Source organism: Oryza brachyantha, chromosome 3 (assembly GCF_000231095.2).
Source record: "Oryza brachyantha chromosome 3, ObraRS2, whole genome shotgun sequence".
NCBI classification, from domain to species: Eukaryota; Viridiplantae; Streptophyta; class Magnoliopsida; order Poales; family Poaceae; genus Oryza; species Oryza brachyantha.
In genome coordinates this window covers 4737482-4755222 of record NC_023165.2, presented here as the reverse complement: position 1 = coordinate 4755222, position 17741 = coordinate 4737482, and the positions used below count along the sequence as shown (strand labels likewise).

Below are 17741 nucleotides of genomic sequence, written 5' to 3'. Positions count from 1 at the left end.
TGGGATATGGATGTTGTATCACGCGTTGTTTATTGTGTGTGTTTAGCGATCTAAAAAGAAAAGGTTAACAAATAAACTACAATGAAAAATTTCAAAATCAATTCTAAATTTAAAATTGAAAGTTCAAATTTTGGCTTATAAACGTAAGCAACAGGAAAAGATGAGGCCATGACACTCCCTGATTCACACTAAAAAATTCATAACAATGCAATGGTTGCAATCGCAAGTGAAATGTTGAGTATGCATAAGCAGGGTCATGAATCTTTATAACTCATGGATAACGAGTAAAGATCATTGCCAGCTGCATATCCTCCAAAATATGCACTCAGTTTGATTCAAAGCAGTGTCAAATTCATCTGGATGCTGCATGGAAATATGAGCAAACAAGTCTAGCTCTGGGCACAAGCTTAGCTGTTGCATTCCAAATTGTGTTGCTCCTTCCTTATCCTAAAGTCACGAGCAGTCGTCCTAGTCACGCTGTTGTTGATGCAAAGGCATCATAAACAATTATGCCAGCCCTGCCCAGGTTAGCAAGAGTTGAGTGTGATTACGCATACATGCCATTATCCCCACAGATCTTTTCAGCAGTAGTCAGTGCTAAGTCATGTAAAGATAAATGATGCTGCTTCTTTTTGCTGGATGCTTCTTCAGTTCTTCTGTTTTTAGTGTTAATCTTGTGAGTTATAATGTCAAGCCACTTCAGATTGTTGGATGGCACGCGAGAGATCAAGCTTAAATGCTTCTCTCTATGTACAGGTACTTAAATACAGCTGAATACTGCGGTGTACCAGTTGCCGTAGTAAGCAGCAACTACAGTACAGTACTTGGTACTAATACATGAGTCGAGTAAAAGCATCAAAGCACAGCCGTAATGGTCCCAGAGCTATTGATATTCTCCAGTGTTATTCTATGTTGAGTGTTCAGAGTAACCAAAGTCACATGCAGTAATAACATTTCAGTACTTCCCAGAAACTAACCACTGCAGCAAGAACCTGCAATCTGCAAATCTTCATGAGCTAGTCAGTGATTAGTACACAGGTCCAGCAGCTCTTATAAAAGATGCTGCCACTTTACTGTGTGGATGAGCAGAAGTCAGATACCAGTCACCTTTGTACCCTAGTGCACATGCACTAGCACATGGCCAAAATGCTAATGTGATTAAAATTCGTTGGCTAATACTGAGAAAATTATGCTTATGGGAAAGTGGATACACTGTTCCAATCTGTAAATTAAAAAGAGACTGTGTGACCCCAGGATTGAATAAAAGGGAATCAAAAAGGGAGTAGAACCTCCTTAGAAGCAAAGGAGGAGAGGACAGGGAAAGGTATGTAGAGAGGGAAGGGAACTGTGTGAGGGGCTCACATAGCTTAATCTGCAAATAATAGCTGCTTTTAAGGGCACTAAAGCTGCTTCTTGCTGGGTTTTGGAGGCTCTTTTCTTAAGAGATCAATTGAGCAGCTGGTTTAGGAGGCTGGGTTTCAGTCACCTGCTAAGCTTCTCACCCCTGATCATCTGCGGGAGCCTTGCATTGCCAACCCAGGTACTGCTGAAACCTTCTCAGCCTTTCAAAGTTCAGATTTGCTTTCAACAATACTATGGCAGCTTTTGTATTTGATTCTCTTTCTTTGGAATCTTGAGGTGCCCCCTCTGATCTTCTTTTTCAGTGCCTGGCATTGCCTGTTGTTGCTCTTACTTCTTTAATGCATTGCATTTAAGCTGCATCCTGTCTAGGAGATAAATTTGTTCACTACATCAGGCTTTAGCATTCCAGCTAAACCTGATGACGATTTAGCCAATAAGACAGCCAACAGATGCTTTAATCTTCCCACCAATTTAAAACGACTTCTAAGCTGAGGTTTTGATTAGCATCAACTATCAAGAATGCCCAGGTGCACCTTCGTATTGCAGGATACAGAGAGGGCAAAAATTCAGGCAAAAATAATAAAGAACAGTTATCAACAGCAAAGTTCACTCAGGAGAAAACTAAATGAAATATCCAATAAAGATCCTAGGTAGGCAAAACACCACAATAGCTTCCCTCTCAACCACTCACTTACCAATACGAAATCCACGCGTAGTGATCCGGCGCTTACATGCGCCTATCAGAGCAAGTATAATAGTAGACTATGAATTAACTAAATGCTTATGTGAAGAAGAGAGGAGTAGAGAGAGATGAGAAGTGTACCATAATCTTATAGCCAGCTTGGTCACATGAATAAAAAAACTATGTGAGAGAGACATGTGAAACCTTCGTTAATGATAAAGAACTAAATACTATATAGTGAATTAAGAGAAGACCGCAAAGAGACTTATAGCCAGCTTTCTTGGCTATATTATTAGCATGGCTCTCAGCTGCTAATCCGGCTCTTTCAGAACGAGGTCGATCCGCGTGTCAGCAGCAGCAGCACCACCGTGATGTCATGTCATTCAATTCACAGCCTCACATGCACAAATCAGAATACGGGCGAGCGAGAAACAAACGGCTACTTACAAGAGGCTAAAGAAGAAAACGCGACGCTCCCAATCGTTGCCACGTCCCTGTCTCCGAGAGCGTATGTACGTAGTTCGTGTCGGTATCTGAATAGAGACCTTCTGTTCTCTTTCCTGAAACCGGTATAGCTTCTCCAACTACTGAAAAAGCTTAAGATCTCTGGGAGCCTTTGTGTCGCAGTTGCACCGCCAGATCAACAGAAATTCTGCTGAATGCTGAGACAGTCATCTCTAACTTACTCCCTCCGCCGACCGTCTCCAAATATAATCATTTCTACTGCTTAAATTTTATATCTATAATATAAATATTTCTACACTAATTCCTATTATTTTTACCGTTTTAATGATTATAGAGCAAATCAAATGGTTAGAAATGAAATCTAATTAATTTATAATTCAAGAATTGACCACTAGAAGTACATCACGTTACCATGTCATGAGCCCCTAGTGTGTCTTCCTAGAGTGGCCGGAGAAATAAATTGTTTTCGTTATCTAAGAATAGGGGATTTAATAATTTGTCACTCTTTAGATCCGGGATTTGACGATTTGTCATTCTAATCCACGTGTTGTTGAGTCGGAGGATCCTACACATTATTGTCATGGGGTGGTAGATGACAATATAAAGAGTGAAAAATCATGGAATTTGTTTCTAAATATTGACAATAACTTCCATGCAGAGCACAAACAAATTTATCCATTTTGTAGTACTATTATCAACACTTATTGTAGAAAATGTTTTGTACACTAGCTACACTATCTTACACTACATGTACATTGCAAATAATTCGCAATTCCACATGTTACACATGTGCATGATGGGATTGGAACCCTTAGCCGTAGGCAGACACAACATGTACAAGCACAATCATGGGCGGCTGATGCTTCCCATGTCTGATCTAGTGTCTCTTAATTGGCAATGTCGTTACACATTATCTCTAGTCAAATTGAACTCAAATAAACCAAGCAATGCTGATGATTGGTGGATTTGTAAATTCGTTCTTGTCCAAGATATGGGGGAATATGTAAATTTTGTATGTCTCCGTACTATGCATGGCTCCATGCCTCCATGGGAAGATGGAATCTTTCTTGGACTATTTTGCTTCTTAATTCCGCCGTTTGTCAGTGGACTATTGGTTCACTGTACTTGGCCAGAAACTAGGTTCAGCTTACATGGATCCATGATTAGTGAAGCATAGATGATAAATCATCGAGCTCTTTTACTATATATACTCCATCTTATCTTACATATAGAGAGGTAAGAGCTCACCATACATCCTAGCAATTAATTTTTAGTTACATACTTTATCTTATAAAAATATACCACCTCCTTCCATTAATTAGTATCACCACCATAACTATGGTTGTTGATGATTTCTAATTAATCGGCCATGCAAGTGCAACATATCGGAAATCAATGTGCAAGTGGCAAGTGCAACAACAGTAAGAAAACCTAGCTTGACTCTTGTTATTTCAAGTATCTGATTTGAAACTGATAAAATCCAACCCTGAAATGTTTGATTTTGGTATAAAAACATTTTGTAAGGTTTTTGGAGTTCTATTTGAAACATGAACCAATACCAAGTTTTTGGGGAAAAAAAATCCAACCTTTCGCTTAGGTGAAGTGTCACGGTTTCCTGGGTGTGGTTTGCATTTTTAATAGGTTTATCACTAGTCTCTATCTAAAGAGCACACTATATACTAGGATAAAACATGCTTATAGATTTCCATATGTGTGTGCTCATTTGCGACTTCTTTCTAATAATATCTCTGTTCTTAACTATTCTATATTATAAGTTGTTTTGGACAAATTAAGGATAAAATAAAAGGACTGTGGTGCTCATCGTTAATATATAGACTAGATAGTAGAAAGTAGTTGATGATAAAATAGATATAAATTTGAATGAGAGGTGTTTGATGTGATAAATAATGTTGTATAATATCTATATTTAAAAACAAAATTTAAACCTTAGAATCTCTTTTATTAAAGGACGACGAATGGAGTATATCGTAATTGTAAAAAGAAGGAAAAAGAAACGCACACACTGTTTGGATCAATAAGGTTGTGCAACATATCTACGACTAACTGCGTAGAAGACATAATACTCCTTCTATCTCTAAATGTTTGACGTCGTTGACTTTTCGATATATTTGACCGTTCGTTTTATTTAATTTTTTTAAATATGTAAAGCTATATATATACATAAAAGTATATTTAACAATAAATAAAATGATATAAAAATAATAAATAATTATATAAATTTTTAAATAAGATAAACAGTCAAACATGTATAAAAAACCAACCATCGAAGACGGAAAGAGTATATCGATAGACGGAAACAGCAAGCAGACGAGAGGGAAGGACCAGCACCGACGGTGGCGGATACGACAGAGCCGGAGGAAACGGCAAGGGGGCAGGAGGCAGCCAGGCATATCCGGTCAAGCTAGGGAGGTGTGGAGTGCAGGATGGAGTCCGGCCGCCCGGTGCGCGGTGGTCCAGGGTCGTCGTGGATCACGGCACCTCCCGTGTTTCTAGATCGCTTCGCCGAGCATGCAGCCCCCGCTGCCTCGATGGCCGGCGAGATGGGCTCCGTAACGGGTTGGTTGGTTGGTTTGGTTTGGTCCCCTGGAGGCAACGCAGAAAACGCCACTGTTTCTGTTGCCTCTGTCCTGTCAAAGTATCACTACTACTAGCTCCAATCCAAGTGATCCTTCCCTTCCAGTTCCGTCGTGCTAGCTCTTGTACACGTACTCCTATACTCCATTTTCCATGCCATGCCTTGATGCTAGTAGCTACTAGTACTGGCTACCGTGACTGGCTGGGGCCAGTCGTGTCCATTTCCGTCGCATCCATTCCATAGCCCGAAGTGCGTCGCTGGTTGTCCGATCCATGGTTAGATCGGATACTACGTACACCGACCCATCCGTTTCCATCCTGGCAGTGTGCCTCGAAGGAAATTATACACGAACTTTACCCCTTTACAGGCAGCACCAGTGCAACCAGCTTTATTTTCTTGCTCTTATTATATATGTCCAGCGAGCGACCGGCCGGGGACCAGAGGTGTGCGTGTTGGGGTTGTGCTGTGCAGCGCAGACGAGGCCTCGCGACCGGGGGTGGGGGTGGGGTGAGAAGCGGCCCATTTCGCATCCAAAAACGCAAGCGGGTCGCCGTGCAACGTGCGTACGCGAGGTGTGGTGGAGGGCAGGAGGGGTTTTGGTTGGTTGGTTGGCCGGTGCGCTTTACAGCCTCGCCCACGGGAGCTTACCTGTGGGTTTCGCGGTTAGCAGCAGGCAGCACTGCAGCGCTACAAGTCAAGCTTTGAGAGTTTTAACAAAACAGAGTTTTGGAACGGAAACCCTCGTAGGCAAAAAGGTGAAAGATGTGACGAAATGTGAAGTGATGCAGATTGTTGAAGAAAAAACGACATTTTGAAAAAAAAAGGAATATAAAAAAGAAAATGAATTCTTTTTTTTTGAGAAATGGAGTGGGTACCATAGTGTGAAATTCTCGGTAGTCAGTAGGTTTTGGTCCTTTTAAAGTTGGACCGGTGGTGGCACATACATGTATGGCCAGTTGAACTTCCCTCTCAGGTTGTTTGGCCCATTCACCCGGTTTGATCAATATTCAACCAATTTATTAATTCTGACGAGTACCCAAAACGTAATTCTCCGTATCTATCACCATTTAATTGCTGATTTAGGCGACGTAGCAGATAGCCATGAGCGGTGCAACCACATTTTTTTTTGTATCGACGTGACACATCGATCGCTTCATGCGTAGGTGGTGCATGCAGTAGGGACCGATTAGGTTTGCGTAGCTACGCATTTAGCTCATCTTTCTTTCCGGTGACCACGGTTTATTTATGACTTGACAATGCACAGCACCACTGATCACACATACTATAGCAACTGTACAAGTGTACAGAAGTATACTTTTAGTACTAATTGATTTAACTTACGCAACTTTAGTTGTTCAAGCAACCCCATATTATATACACCACGAACTAAAGATTGTTATCGTCACCATTAGCTGGAGTATGTAAAAAGCAAAAATACTCACCTGCCAGTTTTCAATCTGTCAAATACTGCTAGCACTTTCTTCTTGTCTATATAGACTATATATTGACTTTTAACATATAATACAACTACCGTGATTAATGAGGAAAGGAAGAGGGTTAACTTAATCAAATGCTATTACAATAGAACTGGTGATTGTACAGTTACACCGTCACGTCGAATATATTTAGATGCATCAAGAATAATGATCCCTCGTGTTCTGGTTTTGTCCTAATATTTTTCAGCATTTTTAGCGCCAAACAAATATATTAAAAACATATATTTAATAGTGAATTTAATAAAATTAATTTGGTGTTATAAATATTGCTATGTTTTTCTATGAATTTGAACGAAACAGATGGGAATACATAAAAATTTGTACGACACGTCGATATTAAGGACGGTGTTTAATTAGTGTTAGCACCATTTAGTTGGGGCGGTTGCCTGAACATGACCGATGAGATCGATAGCTCTGCTGGTTAGCAGCTTAGCTACCGATCGATATGTACATTTCTGTATGGTATTCGTCAAGTTTGGTGAGCTATACTTGTCTAACTACACATTTGATTAACATGGAGCATGGGTGCTTCTACATGTGAAGTATTTATAGTGTCTGCTAACTATAGGCACATTTTTTGGCCATGGCATGCATGGAGATGCACAGCATGTGTACGTACTGTTGCCACTGTTCAGATGATGATGATATCCAATTAGCTACTTGTTTTTCTTTTGCCGATTAACTAGCTCGTGTCACTTAACAAGTTACACAATAATTAATGAGCAGTTTTACAGGCTTCATCTTACCTCTTGTGAGGTAAGAGCTCTCAATTAATCTTGACCATTGAATTTTGCCCTTTTATTTTAATCAACATAAAAGATCCAACACCTCATTAATTTAGCATGCTCAAATAAGTAAAGTGCTATTATAATAATCACGCTAATCGTGCATGCATGCTTACGGTGGAAATGACAATAACGCCAAGCACATTAATTCCATACTAAAATATTAGGCAAAATTTTGGTAGACCAACGTGCCAGTCAAACTAAAATTTTAGTTTATACATATTGCTAAAAATCGTGCAAACTCCAATTGATTCCCCAAAGGATTCAAATTTAACATGAAATTTATTACAAATACTTTTCTTATTTGAAGCCAAATAGATATGACTGAATTTGGATACTAGGTTCTGTTAAAAAAAAAATTACAAAAGTGAAAATTATTTTTTCATATATGCATCATAATTATTTTGAACTTAGTTTATAAATTGAAAGTATAAAGATATTGAGAGTATTTCATATTTTTAATTTTACTAGTATAATTGTTGTATTTAAGTAAGGAAATATTATCTCTTTCTTTCCTTATTACAGTGCAATTTATGATCATATTTAAATTTGAATGGCAATAAATGACTCTTACCACACCTGAGGTAAGAGTATTATCAACCCTTAGATCTATGAACAATGGATGACTCGTATTAACTTGGTGCACCTTAAAAAAATCCATAATTAATTAATGATCGTCTCAAGCTTGTCTAGTGGCCATGTGATGTGCTCCAATATATTATGGGGGCGACCAATTTCAAGATCATATGGACTCATAGTTTTGCAGAGAAAATTGACATGTGATTGGCACTTAGGAAGCCATTGCAGATTGTTTTCGTTTATAACGAGACGGCTTGCAAAGTTTTGTGGTTCCCAAAAATGATCAACGAGTGTGCTTGCTTGTGCTCCGCTCTGAACCTTTGAATACCATCTGTCAGAACTAGTGTGCCCACATTGATGCAATAATATACTGGATAAAACTGATTAAACAATCGACGGTTATAGACATCTGTTCCTTCAGAAAACATCTGCACATACTCAGAATCCAGATATTTGATTTTCTCTTCTTTTGACACTTTATAAATTAGGGTTCTATTATTTGACATATCGTCTTATTATCACTGACTCAGGTAGCCATGTCTCATATGTCATACTTTACGAGTGTCGAGATTGTCAAATCATTGAATTTTATCGTAGAATCGCTGGGTACTATTTGGAACGACAAAATTTTCATTCACTAGTATAAATAGAAACAATATTATTCTGGCGAATATTTTCTCGAGCACTTCCTTAAATTTTGAGTATTAAGTCCAGCGGAAATATCCTTTTTGAATAAACTAGTAGGGGGGCTGTTTTAGGGCTTGAATTACTGTCACTTGATGAAGAGGCATCTCTCCTAATTGGCATGTTTTACTAGGACCTGTCTGTAGTGGTGCCTCCTGAACCTGACAGGACGCAAAACGAATTAAAACCTCAAGTAAAGCGTTAGGAAGGTTAGATGTCAAGCAACAATGCGATTATATATAAGAGAAGAAAGGCGAGGACACAGCGTCGTTCTGAGAAGGACTAGTTAGCGAAAAATACTATAGTTAGCATGATGACAGTGAGTCATAACGGAGGATTAGGAGAGATGGGTACAGGCAGCTAGCAAGATGTGCAAAGGTGCATGCAGTTTCTCAGCTCAGCTGTGGTTAAAAAATGTACTGTTACCTAAACCAGAGAAAGAGATGGAAATGACATTAATAAATCAAATGTGCGCAGGTAGTTGTTAGTGCAGTGAATGTAAAATGATTTTAACTGATTATTTGGTACATCACTCCCTCTGTTATTCTGTATTTGTCACACTAAAATTTTGCTAGTCCATGTATTACAATGTATAAATATATTTAATTTATTTTCACATGAAAAATGGTATCGGCAGTTTTTTTTTCATTCAAAGTTTATTCTGTGTCATTATTTTTTGTAACAGTTTTAGACCAAGGAGTACAAGTGTACACATTCATCCAGCTTCGAATATTTGGCAGGATCATACAATTTTCCCTTGATCAGAAAATTGTACAACTACTATCCGCAAACATCAAGCTTTTATGTTAAATTAATTTCAAGAAGAAACCAGCAAACATAGTTGATCTTATTTTCTTTACTCACACAGTACAGTTCTCATCATTTTAGACACATGATTAAATCACTTTACAGTTTTGATATCATAAAGAAACCAACTAACTGGTCAGTGGTAATATGCAGACTTTCTTGAGTGGTCTTTCTAATGGGTCACATAAGCAATCATATTGCAAAAGACTTGATATTTAAGGTGTGTTCTTGGTACAACTGCTTAAGAAATTGGTGATTTTGTACAGAAAGTCCAACAAGAAATTTTTGGAGATGGTACCTTTCTTTTAGCAAAGGAACTACTTTCCCCTGTTTACCTTTTCTGTGCCATCCATCACTCTTTTCTATTTATCAAAAGAGAAAAATTAGACAATACGTTTCTAGCTAATGTTGTTTAGGTCATCCTTTTCGGGGGAAACTGCTCATGTCAATTTCTATACGTAGAGCCATTTACACTGAACCTTTTATACTAAAGAGTTGTTCTGGTGGGACATCCATATTGCTACTATTATTTTTTCAGGTTAAATTCAGAGTTGTGATAAAATCAATAATTGTGGCGTTTAATTGAAGAAAACTTAATCAGCCCCTGCAATTGAGATCATAAGTAGCCATCACACTGGTTCACAACCGGGCCACTTATTGCATGCGTTTCACGGGACTCCTGTTATCTCCTCCATCAAAATTAATTCAAGCGTAATCTCTCTAGTTAAAGAAAAGCCCACTATTTTTTTTTACATTTGATTATCTCATGATCATGCCCGAGTTCATAAGGTTAATTCCTAACAATTGTGAATCAAAGTTTTGAGATGTTTCTCAGCAACGAGAAAAATTTCCCAACAAAATAATGCAGAGTATTTTAGTAATGTTTTTTTTTTGGGTAATTGCTGTCAAATTATCACAACATGGCCATTCCTGTTTGCATCAATATCGGCGAACGCGCGCATTCAATCAAACTTTTGTTTTCTGGGAAAAAACTTTTTTTTTTTGAATGTAGGCTGTAGCAATCAAACCGGGCAAGGGGGCTATTTATTTGTACTCCATACGAGGTAGGAAATCAAGTCAAGAATATGTAGCCAATACAGTAAAAATTATTAATGCTAATTCCATGATAGCGAGTGATGTCTGTTAATTATTGTACAAAATTTGAGATCTACCTTATGTACTGTCTTCCCTGTCCACCATCTGTGTTCAGATCACTTTAACTAGAGAATTTTTACGTAAATTTAATTTTGCGTGGCTAGTTAATTTTTACACTAAAACGGCTAGTTAATTTAGTTTTCATAAAGTTACTTTTGGTATCCCCTTTTCTATATATGCAATTATATTGTGTACACAAAGATATTAAAAGTAGTATTGAGTTCAATAAGCATATCTTATCTTAAGTTTTATGGGTACAATAGTACTTTGTATGCATAACTATTGCTACTGCTCTACATCGTTATAATTTGGTTCCATCAAGATCAAAACCATATATTTTATTGTTTTCCCATTAATGTTGTAAACTTGTAATAATAAGATCATTGTGAATGTGGTGTATTCTTTTCCGAGCTATCTTAAAATAAAGGTAGATGGGCATCTCGACTTCTTTATCCATGTAAATGAATTAGAACCACACCATTTCACTGATGAAGAGCTAGATAAGGTTTAAAAGGCGAAAAAAAAATCTGATACTAGCGCCTAATCCTCCCACAAGTTACACGCACAAACACCCAATTAAACAATGTAAACAGGACAACATGTCCCTCCATTCTATCAATAACATCCTAAATTAATTGGAAGTACCACTAGGACATATTCAGTCTAGCTAACCTACCCAAATCTTCTCAACAAGTACTTGCCTTTTCAACACCAAAATTTGTCCCTTATTGATGTTATCTTCTTCACGTTCAATCTATCTCTGTTTCAAATACAACATTTCATAAGTTGAGAAATATTTCCTTAGATTGATGTGACTCAGTATTTCATTTTTTTTTCAATTTTTCTCACCCTTGCACTTCACTACCGGCTCCCATTTCTCATCACGCTCTTGTATTTATCAAATATCTTTTTCAAGTAAAATTGGTACCACTGAATCATCTTTGGAATCTTACACTGGTCAGCTTGCTTCAACCATCCGCACAATCGAGTCATTATCCAACACAAGTAACAAATTGACACGACCAGACACCTTTTATTTCTCAAAGAAATTTTAATCCATATTTGATTTTCCTTTAAACCCTAACCACCAATTAAAATAAAGAACAAAACCATCCTCTCAAGTCTTCAGTTTTTTCCATGTCAACCCACTTTTTTATCAGGAAAATATCCCACATTTACATTCCACAAATTCAAATTCATGACTTGTGAATTTTCGATATCATTTAAGAATACAAGATAAATGAAAAAAAATATTCTTCTTATTTTGTTTCGCCATTATTTATCTTCCCATATTTTAAAATTTATAAACAAACACTTCCCGCCATATATTTTCTTATCAGCGATGTTATATGTATAACAGGAGTCGTACGACCGTCGTACGGTAACGGCGCTCGTCCTATCTACGGTCCTATCTACGGCAGTACCGGGTGAACCGTTTGAATCGTACGGGAATCATACGCGAAACATTTTCTATTTTCTTATTCATTATACAAAGGTGCTTCAGCGGACACTTTTTCAAGATAGACATGTAACCTATTTAGTTCCTGTGCTTAGGAGTATTTCTCCAAAAATATACCGAGTATTAATTAACAGAAGCACTGTAGAAAGAGAGATCAAGAGAAAGAAAAAGCCACTCTCCTCTCTTTAGGACAGCTTGACGGCCACACAACCTGGCTGGAAGAATCAGCTGCAGAGCTGCACAACACAAGCAAAGATCCCAAAAACCAAAGGCGGATTACAAAACGAGTAAAAAAAAACCGCGAAAGGAGAAAAAAAAAAGCGCAGAAAATCCCCCACTTCACTCTGCTTCTCTCTCTCTCTCTCTCTCTCTCTCTCTCTCTGCATCCATCAACCACTCACCAGTTTGCTTTGCTGCTGCTGCTCTTCCTCCTCCTCCTCCTCGCAGGCGGCCGCGTCGATCCGGAGGGCGCTCCCCGCCGCCGCAGCCGGAGCGAGAGCGGGGGCGGCGAATCTGGAGCCTACGGGACCTGCATTGCGGCGGGAGGGCAGCGGGTAGATAGATCTCCCGCGTCCTTCGCCTCGACGGCCGCGGGGAAGCGGCATGGTGGCTGCTGCGGCGGCGGCTACCGCGCCAGATCCGGCCCACCCCGCGCGCCCGCCGCTCACGCCGGCCCTCGACAAGCCCAACTCCGCCCCGGCGCCGCGCCGCCCGGCGCGCTCCAGCAAGCCCGTGTCCTCGCGGTACCTGTCGGCCGCTGCCGCGTCGCCGACCTCCTCCACCTCGTCCTCGACGTCGTCCTCGTCGTCCACGTCGTCGTCGCGCCGCTCCCTCTCCGCGCAGCGCGCCCGGTCGTCCACTCCCCCGCCGCAGCACTCGACGTCGCCCACCCCGGCCGCGGCGGCGGCCGCCCCGGGGACCTTGACGGCGACCACGATGCGGAGCCTCTCGGTGTCGTTCCAGGGGGAGTCCTTCTTCTACCAGACGTCGCGCGCGCCGCGGGCCGCGTCGCCGTCGTCCCCCGCCGGCCGGCGTGGGCCCACACCGGAGCGGCGGAAGAGCGTGTCGTCGGTGCCGGAGGCCGAGAACACGCGGCCGCAGCACCGATGGCCGGCGGCGAAGCCGAAGGCGTCGGACCCCCTCGCCCGCAGCCTCGACTGCAGCCTGGACCGCAAGGACTCCATCCTGGCTGCCGTCCACTTGCTCCGGCGCTCCATGGCGTTCGACTCCACCACATCCCTCTCCCCTTCGGACCCGGCAGCCGCCGCGGCCCCCGACCTCTCTGCATCCTCCGACACCGACAGCGTTTCATCGGGCAGCAACTCGGGCGCCGGTGATCCTCCACGCCGCGGCATCAGCGTGCCAGCGAGGTTCTGGCAGGAGACCAACAGCCGCCTGCGTCGGCTTCCAGAACCAGGCCTGCCGCTACCATCATCGTCTGGCAGGAGATCGTTCTCGGACAGTCAAATGTCACCGCGACTGCCTGGCCGCTCCCCATCTCCAAGCCGTGGAAGCAGGGGCATGGCGAGCCCATCGAGAGGGCGGAGTGGAGAGGCATCACCCAATGGGCATACAATGCAGGCACCAGCGAATGCGCCATCTATCATTAGCTTTGCTGCAGAGGTGAGGAGAGCGAAAAAAGGAGAGAACAGAATTGAGGAGGCACACAGGCTGCGACTGCTGGATAACCGGCATTTGCAGTGGCGATGCATCAATGCTCGAACAGACGCAGCGCTTCTGGTGCAGAGCTTCACTGCTGAGGTAAATTGTGTTGACCTATATGGGTTGAAGTTATAACATTTCAAAATCCTATTTATTGGCTACTCATAATATCTATCTATCCACTCTATTATAGTAGTTAATGTTCTACTACTTTCACTTTTATTATTGTGTTTATTTGCTTTACTTCCTAAATGCAAATGTGTGGGGTACATTTGGGCCTCTGGGGTATCTGTAATCAGCAACTGCACATTTGACTCTGTTTCATTATATCTTTTGGATTTAGAGCAAATGCAAATCAAGTGGGTGCTTGGTCAATTTAGGTCATAGTATCTATTATATTTCGCAAACGAGGAAAGAGCACAAAAGTTCCTATTATAATGAGGTATCAGTGGGCTGTAGGAGCCCAGCAAGTAACTTGGTAGTTTTAGACCACTAAAACAGCTGGGACTGGCTAGCTTATTATTCATTGTTGCTCACAATTATTGTATTGAAATCTTAGATGTTTTATGCTGCAAACGTTTAATGCAAATCCTTTTTTTACTGAAGAGAATTGAGGAATCTGCTAATACCTTGCTCCCTGATTTTGATGAATTGAGTTTTAAATGTTGACTCCAACCGGTGACTAGCAATCAAATATACTCCATAAGCCACAGGGAGCATATTAAGAATACATAACAATTGCATTGCGGAGTTCAGTGCTCGTAGTGTATTTAGTTTGGTGGGCAATTGTCATTTAGTGTGTCATATATAGATGGGTGTTGTATATAAATACATCTCAGTAGTCCTTTTTGATTTTGTTTGCATCAAATACACTGAAACTGTAAGATATTTTCATGCCTGCAGTTATGTCTCGATTTTATTATTTAAACCAAAATATTTTTGTATATGCCACCTCAAATACATTCAGTAGCTTTACATGTCAAAGAGATGATACACCTTAGTTATTCATGCCCAAGGATAGTTTGAGTATGAATGGTAAATGGTTGGACCCGTACCCCTTTGTTCTATGTACTGTCAGGTTACAAAAGGATACTAGTGAAATGTTGCTATGGATGTTGACAGTGTCTGGACTTAGGTGACTAGCTTGTAAACCTTAATCTAGTGCTGTCAGCTTTATTGCACCTATTAGCAACTGATCAATAGATAACTGTTGAAATTATTTCTTGGTCACTATTAGCCAGTTGAGATACACGTAGGTCCTTATACTGACTGGTTATTGGGGGAAACAATCTAGACGTAGAATTTTACATCTATCCATCGTTTGGTGAAAATTGGCAATGCTATTAAATCTGTGTTTTGGATTCCATATATGGATTTATGTAAAGGTGAACTCTTCTGTTATTTTCCTTTGATACCACAGTGGATATCCATTGTTATCAATGCTCTAGATTTCTCAACAGTGATTGTGATGCAAAATCTACTGATGAGTCTTTCAGCTACATGAGTGTACGTTCATGTGCAACTAGTAGTCAGATCTGTGTGGTTTATATTGGAGTAAATATATCTGAGGGATGCAAATGAAAATGCACAGTGGTAAATTAGCAAACTTGGAGATGCCATGTGCAGCCTGTAACTACTGAATGATGCTGTGACACTTAATATATTGAGCACTATGCTCCACAGAAAGAAAATATGGAAAAACTTGAGCTACTATTTTAACTAATGTTGCTATTTCATTGTTTTTCAGAAAACTCTGCACAGTGCATGGAAAGAAATATCAAAATTACGAGACAATGTCAGTTCTAAAAGGAGCAAGCTCCAACTTCTAAAACAAAAGCTCAAGCTGTTTGCTATTCTCAGACGACAGGTAAAAGAGATCATATATTTTATTGGCTTATCTATTTATGCAGTTTATGCTAGGATTTTATAGCAATTCTGGTAAGGTTGACTGTATCTAAGTTCTGCCATTTGACATGTTCAGATATACTATCTAGATGAGTGGTCTCATATTGAAAAACATCATTCAAGTGCTTTGTCAGCAGCAATCGAAGCGCTGAAGGCTAGTACTCTCCGTCTTCCAGTTGTTGGTGGTGCGAAGGTTAGGAATTTTCTCATAATACAGTATAGTTGTTTGACATGATTTGATTTGCAGCCATGAATAGTTTGAATGTTTCTCTTTGAGCAGGCTGATGCCCAAGGCGTGAAAGAAGCTGTTAACTCAGCGGTGGATGTGATGCACACAATGGCATCCTCAATATGTACTTTGTTGTCTAAGGTGCGTATGTCCTATCTTTCTGTAGAGCTGAGCTGAGCTTATAATCCTTCTCCGTTCTTTCCATTTTATTACATCAGGACTGAAATTATCATATCTAAATTTCCAAGTCCGTACATAGATTCTTTAGGTACATCCTGATGGGTGGCTATATGGTCATACATAACTTTGTACTCTTCCAGCTTAAATAACCCTTTACTTGTGGCTAATGACCTTAGATTGGCCATCCAATGAACAGCTAGCAACTGTAAACCTTTCATGATATATTGGTCCTATGTGCACTCAAATGTATTGAGAGATCTACTGGTTTATAGGAAGTTGGAATCCTAGCATCCGATGGAAAACAGCCTCTGCTCATACCAAACTTAAATTCCTTGTATTGAATCCAGAATGCTGAATATAAGCTGGCTAGCTAGAATCATTTGTCTGTAAATATAAGCTGGGTAGACTGCAGGTTGTTTGCCTGTTCTTTGAACTTTACCTGATGAGTTGTAAGGCCTTGGGCAATGAGCGAACTATTGGACATGCATTTTGTGTAATTCATGGCATCTCTGCCTTGGCAACCTCTAAATCATGTCTTTTTGGTCTTCCAGGTGGAAGGAACGAGCTCTGTGGTGTCTGAGCTTGCTAAACTTGCGACACAAGAACAGATGTTGTTGGACCAGTCAAGAGATCTCTTGTCCATGGTCGCAGCTATACATGTATGGAGAATTTCTGTGATATTTTTTGTCTATTTTTTCCTCTATATATTGCTGTGTAGCTCATCGCGTTCATTATATATTTGAAACACAGGTTAAACAGTGTAGCTTGCAAGCTCATATGCTACAACGAAAGCAAAAGCAGAGCCAGACACGGTTGTAGATCAGTTTGTCTTGCCACATTGGTGGTCACTAACATCACACGGCCTCATCTTTTCACACTGGAGACTGTGCTACAGGTAATGAAAGCTGTAACCATTTGTTGGGTGTGAAGTGTGTCCTAATCTGCTTTGATCTCACCGAGTGTAGCTGATTCGTGTAATTTTTTGAGTGCATATCACCATAGAAATGGCCCTTTTACCTGCAGTTGCTGCAGTGGGATGTATACAGAGAACCTAGTGTTGACCGAAGATGAGCTTCCTGTAGATATGAAAAAGCTTGTCGTTTGCGTGCCTAGCTTTGCTGTGTTGCGTGCTCAGAGTGTTTATGGGTGCTTTTGTATTCTGGAATGGAAACAGTTGTTAGTTTGATACGGGTGTTTTCATGGCAAATTAACATGCGAATCGTTCACTCTAGCTTCCCCCATGGCATGTAGTGATGTCTCATGCGCATCCTCCAACTGTAATTCATGTCGTAATCTGTTACCGACTCGTGCTTGTATTGGTCCTTGATTTTGGGGATCAGAAGCCCCTAAAAGTAGAACACAATTTACCTGAATATCTCAAACAGCCGATGCGATGGATTATTATGGTGTGGAGTTGCAGCATCCCATGCCAAATTTTCTTTGAGAGATGCAACGCAGGGGTAAACTTGATTGCCAGTGTTGCTTGAGGAAACCAGGAGGCCAACCCGCCACCGTCGCATCATGGGCTAAGGTACATGTCGCGGAAAACCAACCCGCCACCGTTCAGGGGCGCCCCGTTTTTGCCCCGCCCACGTAACGGCTGACGCAGGCGCAGCAGCAGAGAGCAGCACCCACCAACCACCGCCTGGCTGCCCTCCCGGTCGAGAGCGACGGCGAGGCCACGAGGCGAACAGG

At 40.8% G+C, this 17741-nt stretch overlaps 1 protein-coding gene across 1 annotated transcript; it reads left to right on the top strand.

The window, feature by feature from the left end:
- Positions 1 to 1328: 1328 nt before the first annotated feature.
- On the top strand, positions 1329 to 17257 carry LOC102721257 (QWRF motif-containing protein 2). Its single transcript, XM_040522353.1, has 7 exons — positions 1329 to 1540; positions 12518 to 13831; positions 15480 to 15599; positions 15714 to 15830; positions 15918 to 16007; positions 16598 to 16705; positions 16797 to 17257. The coding sequence occupies exons 2-7, from the start codon at positions 12674 to 12676 to the stop codon at positions 16863 to 16865; spliced, it is 1662 nt and encodes a 553-aa protein (XP_040378287.1). The 5' UTR covers positions 1329 to 1540; positions 12518 to 12673; the 3' UTR covers positions 16866 to 17257.
- The last annotated feature ends 484 nt before the right edge of the window (positions 17258 to 17741 follow it).